This window comes from Procambarus clarkii, chromosome 19, assembly GCF_040958095.1.
Source record: "Procambarus clarkii isolate CNS0578487 chromosome 19, FALCON_Pclarkii_2.0, whole genome shotgun sequence".
Taxonomy (NCBI): Eukaryota; Metazoa; Arthropoda; class Malacostraca; order Decapoda; family Cambaridae; genus Procambarus; species Procambarus clarkii.
In genome coordinates, this window is record NC_091168.1 from 29919467 (window position 1) to 29925466 (window position 6000).

At 36.9% G+C, this 6000-nt stretch overlaps 1 protein-coding gene across 1 annotated transcript in view; it reads right to left on the reverse strand.

The window, feature by feature from the left end:
• LOC138366375 (glutamate--tRNA ligase-like) overlaps positions 1-6000 on the reverse strand; it is a 44057-nt gene extending 38057 nt beyond the window's left edge. Inside the window, exons 1-2 of the mRNA XM_069327414.1 lie at positions 5955-6000; positions 4539-4706 (exon numbers count right to left, since the gene is read on the reverse strand). Of these exons, the coding sequence (XP_069183515.1) occupies positions 4539-4706; positions 5955-6000 (214 nt within the window). The remainder of the gene's footprint in view (positions 1-4538; positions 4707-5954) is intronic.

The following is a 6000-nucleotide window of genomic DNA, read 5'->3' on the forward strand; positions in this document are numbered from 1 at the left end:
CGAAACGTCTTGCGTAATAGTGGCTTTAGGCATTGTATGTACTAGCTCTAACTATAAATCGATCAATCTTTGTAAAATCTCTTGTATGTATGTATCTTACCTGAATAAATATGTATTATTATTATTATTTATAATACATTTAAGGGCATATTATGCCGCAAAAATAAATTCACGTAAGAAAATTCAAAACATCAAACAACAACAGATTTTATGTGCATTTTAATTTTATAAATATTTGTAATCATATTTTTTAAATTGTTCCATACTTTCTATGTAAGATTTAAATTGAATTACCATATGCTACGCCGATGATGTCTCTCACCTTGTCACCAGCAACACCATTGATACACTAACAAACAGAGCACAAACAGAACTTGATGTTGTCACTGAATGGGAGTACAAATGGCGCATAAAAACCAACTCTAGCAAATCCAAAATCACCTACTTTTTCTGTAAAAGAACTATTCGCCCTATTCCTCTTAAACTCTATTCATACACTCCAAATCCTACTTACATCTCTGTGCCTCCCTCCTCCACAGTCCTTGGACTCACATGTGATCGACAACTACTCTTTCACACACACATTACACAGAAACATGCAATAGCTCTTCTAGCCATGGAAAAACTGTACAGACTTAGATTTGCAAAACCTGACACAAAAATGCACCTTTTCAAAGCACTTTTTAGACCTCTCCTAACATATGCTCCACTAGCTCTTTCTCTATCTGCACCTACTAACAAACTAAAGCTTCAAAGAATTCAAAATAGAGCACTAAGATGGGTACTCAACACCCGATTGCAAGAGTTTATCACCAGTCAAAGTCTCCATGAAAGTACGAACATTCCTGCCCTAAATGTCTACTGGAAAACTTTATCAGACAGACAAATTGATAGACTACTCACGTATCATGAACAACACATTGATTTTCTCCTACACACTCTCAGACGACCACGACACACTCATGACCTTTTCTCTACCATCCATGATCTTCCTCCTAACTCTGTATTTCGATAAACTTTAGCTCTCAACACCCAGCATCCACCATTATTACATATTCAGCTCTAAACAACCAGCACAAACCATCCGTAAAAGTTCAGCCCTGGCGCTCTTGAGCCAATCACTGCGATGTTGTGAGTTTTGTGATGTCCCTGTTGTTGTCACTGAAACACCCGACTGAGTCCCTGCCTCGAATGCCGCAACCAAACGACACGCAGCTGGGTTTAGCCCTGGCACTTTTTCTCCTACAAATCTTCTTCCTCTCACCCCCTTATCTTCTTCTGTCCCCACTTCAAGGCTCGACCCACGGGCATCTTTTCCTGTATTTTCAGATTCAGATTCAGATTTCAAAATAATATTATTATATTTTTGCAACTTTTTATGCACTAAACACGGAAAGTTTCTCAATAAAAATATTTTTTTAAACAAAACTTAAAACATAAAAGAAATTTTGTGAAACGTTTCTCTCTTGATGTAAGTTTAAAATAGTTTAACTGGATAAATTTACCTCATAAAGAAAATGAGAAATATTTACTAGGACGCTTTTATTTTAGATTGTTTTATTATTATCATCAAGCTTAGGTATACACAGCAATGTGCTGCTACCCTATTCTGTATGAAAGATTACAGTGTAGTTCAAAAATTAATTAAAAGTTCATCTGTTCCCATCTCACAGGATGGTTAGTCATACATGGAATCAGGGCAGATAATACCACCCTCTCAGTAGAAAAACAAATCAAATTTGATTAAAAGTCAGAAGAGAACACAAAGTGTGTGAACAGTTAGCCTCCAGTAGCAAAATCTGGGAACAGGACAAGAATATCTTCCAATATTCCTGGGTGTATGAAGCATTTCTTCATACAGTCTCCGTGGCATAGTGGTAAGACGCTCACCTAACGTTCCGCGAGTGTTTTGTCCTGGGTTCGTATCCTGGCCTAGGAGGATTTAATTGGCGCAAATCCATGACTGTAGCCTCTGTTTAACATAACAGTAAAATGGGTACTCGGTTTTAAAAACGATTCTTCACGGGGGTCGTATTCCAGGGAACATTGGATTAAGGACTTGCCCGAAACGCCACGCGTACTTGTGGCTGTATAAGAATGTAAGAACTCTTGTATATATATAAATAAAAAAAGTAGTTACAGAACTCACGGTACCTCATACCATTTGGTCTGAAGTCAATTATAAAAGGGCAATCACAGATACAGTGTTGGAGAGTATGTCCCAGCTCTTGTTCACATTGTTTCCAATTGGAATGTTCACCATTTGGGGATTCATTACCTGCAGCCACCTGTTATAGATATCGATATTCCAGCCTAATTCTGGCAATTACAATGTCACACTGTCTAGTGGATGTTTTATGCTGCCCGTACACATAATTGTCGGCTCTAAACATGTCATAGCTCTTTATATTCGTTCTCTCTGGCCTTTGAGTGTTAGAAACTGCTCTTCTGTCTTTCCTAATTTCCGGAAATATTGCGGCTTCTACAGTAGAGATTGGAGTGCCCATATCCAACTCAATTTCAGGCTTATCACATGCAGTTTAGCTGCCTTGTCTGTGTCATCATGCTGGACAACACCTATGTGAGATGGTATCCATACAAATGATACTCTGAAACTCTTGCTCTTTGCATTACTAATGTTGTTTATAATGGATGTTACAACATTCTTAGTATCTATTTTGCATATTGGATTTTTAAGGGCCTGAAGGGACTTTGAATCACACAAAATTAATCCACCACTGTTCTTCAGTCCGTTAGTGGCAAGTTATAGTGCAGCTAATTCTGCATGTGTGGAGCTAAGTCAGTTATTGAGTCTCACACTTGTGGTCTGTGTTCATATACAGTATGCATATACTACAGTGCCACCTGTTATCATTTTAAATAAATTCAAGGGCATTTAATGCCTCAAAAATAATAAAGGCGTACATTGAAGAGTTTACCAAGACATAAACGATGATGACGTTATTTTTATATAAATATTTTTTAATATATTTCTAAAATTGTGCCTTATTTTTTATGTAAGATTTTAATTTAGTTTTTAAAATATCATTATTCTATGTTATTTTCTTTTCAACATTTAAACTTTACAAAAAATTGTTTCTTAGAAAGAGTATTTTTATAACAAATCTTAGATCATAATAGAAATTATATGAAGCGTTACTCATTTGATGTAAGTTTAAAATAGTTCACCTCGATAAATTCACCCATTAAAGAATATTAAAAATATTAACTAGGACGCTTTTTTTAGATTTTGTTGTATTCAAGCTTAGGTATACATAACAATGTGCTGCTACTCTATTCTGTATGAAAGATGACACAGTGTAGATACAAAAACCAAGCTATAAGTTCATCTAATATTCCCATCTCACATAATGGTTAGTCATATATGGAATCATGGGAACAAATACCTGCCTCAATACAAAAACAAATCAACTCAGACTAAACAACTACCTATAAGTTCATCTTTTTTTTGTTAAATATACTGAACGATTCCTATAGCCGGGGACAGGAAGACTTTTAGGTTTATAGAGATGCCCTCAGGGGGGCCTGATTGGTGAGTAGTCAGCGCTCGGCGTTCGTAGTCTTAAGGGTCCGGGTTCGATCCCGGCGGAGGCGGTAAAATAGGTTGTTTCTTTCACCCTGATGCATCTGTTCACCTAGCAATATACATGTAATTGAGAGTTAGACAGCTGCTATGGGCTGCCTCCTGGGTATGTGTATGTGTGAAAATTATTATTGCCCAAAACGCAATGCGTGCTAATGGCTGTACAACAATGTAAGAACTATTGTATATGTCAATAAAAAGATATATAAATAAAGATCCTCCTAGACCAGTTATACCAACCTTCCTCAGGATGCAAGCCACAACAACAACAAACAGACTGCTGTAACCAAGACTATACTAAATAAATATATCACGAAAAGCCAGGCGATTGTCTCACCACTTCATAACGAGTACCGCTTAAAAAAGAATCTTAACAAGCTTAAGTATACACAACAATATGCTGCTACCCCATTCTATATGAGAGATTACACAGTGTAGATCACAAACTGGCTGTAAGTTCATCTAATATTCCCATCTCCCAGGATGGTTAGTCATACATGGAATCAGGGGAGCAAATACCTGCCTCAATACAAAAACAAATCAACTCTGATTAAAAATCAGGAGAGAACATAAAATGTATGTGTGATCTATTAGCTTCCACTAGCAAAATCTGGGAACAGCACAAGAATATCTTCCAATATTCCTGAGTGTATGAAGTAATTACAGAGCTCAAAGTACCTCATACCATTTGGTCTGAAGTCAATTCTAACAGGGCAATCACAGATATAGTGTTGGAGAGTATGTCCCAGCTCTTGTTCACATTGTTTGCAATTGGAATGTTCACCATTGGAGGATTCATTACCTGCAGCCACATGTTATAGATATCGATACGCCAACCTAATTCTGGCAATTACAATGTCACACTGTCTAGTGGATGTTTTATGCTGCCCTTACATATAATTCTCGGATCTAAACATGTCATTGCTCTTTATACTCGTGCTTTCTGACCTTTGAGTGTTAGTAACTGTTCCTCTGTCTTCCGTAATTTCCTGAAAATTTGCGGCTTTTACAGCAGAGATTGGACTGCCCATATCCAACTCAATTTCAGGCTTATGACATGCAGTTTTAGCTGGCTTGTCTGTGTCGTCATGCTGGACAAGACCTATGTGAGATGGTATCCATACAAATGAAACTTTGAAATGCTTGTTCCTTGCATTAATAATGTTGTTTATAATGGATGTTACAACATTCTTAGTGTCTATTTTGCATGTTAGGTTTTTAAGGGCATTGAATCACAGAAAATTTCTCCTCCTCTGTTCTTCAGTGGCAAGTTGTTGTGCCGCTCATTCAGCATGTGTGGAGCTAAGCCAGTTATTCAGTCTTACACTTGTGGTCTCTTTACATATGTTATCTTTGTATATTATATAGGACGCGCTGCAGTGTGACCTGTTGGCATTTGTTGGCACCTGCCCGAAACGCCTTGCGTAATAGTGGCTTTAGGCATTGTATGTACTAGCTCTAATTATAAATCGATCAATCTTTGTAAAATCTCTTGTATGTATGTATCTTACCTGAATAAATATTTATTATTATTATTATTTATAATACATTTAAGGGCATATTATGCCGCAAAAATAAATTCACGTAAGAAAATTCAAAACATCAAACAACAACAGATTTTATGTGCATTTTAATTTTATAAATATTTGTAATCATATTTTTTAAATTGTTCCATACTTTCTATGTAAGATTTACATTGAATTACCATATGCTACGCCGATGATGTCTCTCACCGTGTCACCAGCAACACCATTGATACACTAACAAACAGAGCACAAACAGAACTTGATGTTGTCACTGAATGGGAGTACAAATGGCGCATAAAAACCAACTCTAGCAAATCCAAAATCACCTACTTTTTCTGTAAAAGAACTATTCGCCCTATTCCTCTTAAACTCTATTCATACACTCCAAATCCTACTTACATCTCTGTGTCTCCCTCCTCCACAGTCCTTGGACTCACATGTGATCGACAACTACTCTTTCACACACACATTACACAGAAACATGCAATAGCTCTTCTAGCCATGGAAAAACTGTAAAGACTTAAGTTTGCAAAACCTGACACAAAAATGCACCTTTTCAAAGCACTTTTTAGACCTCTCCTAACATATGCTCCACTAGCTCTTTCTCTATCTGCACCTACTAACAAACTAAAGCTTCAAAGAATTCAAAATAGAGCACTAAGATGGGTACTCAACACCCGATTGCAAGAGTTTATCACCAGTCAAAGTCTCCATGAAAGTACGAACATTCCTACCCTAAAGGTCTACTGGAAAACTTTATCAGACAGACAAATTGATAGACTACTCACTTATCATGAACAACACATTGATTTTCTCCTACACACTCTCAGACGACCACGACACACTCATGACCTCTTCTCTACCATCCAT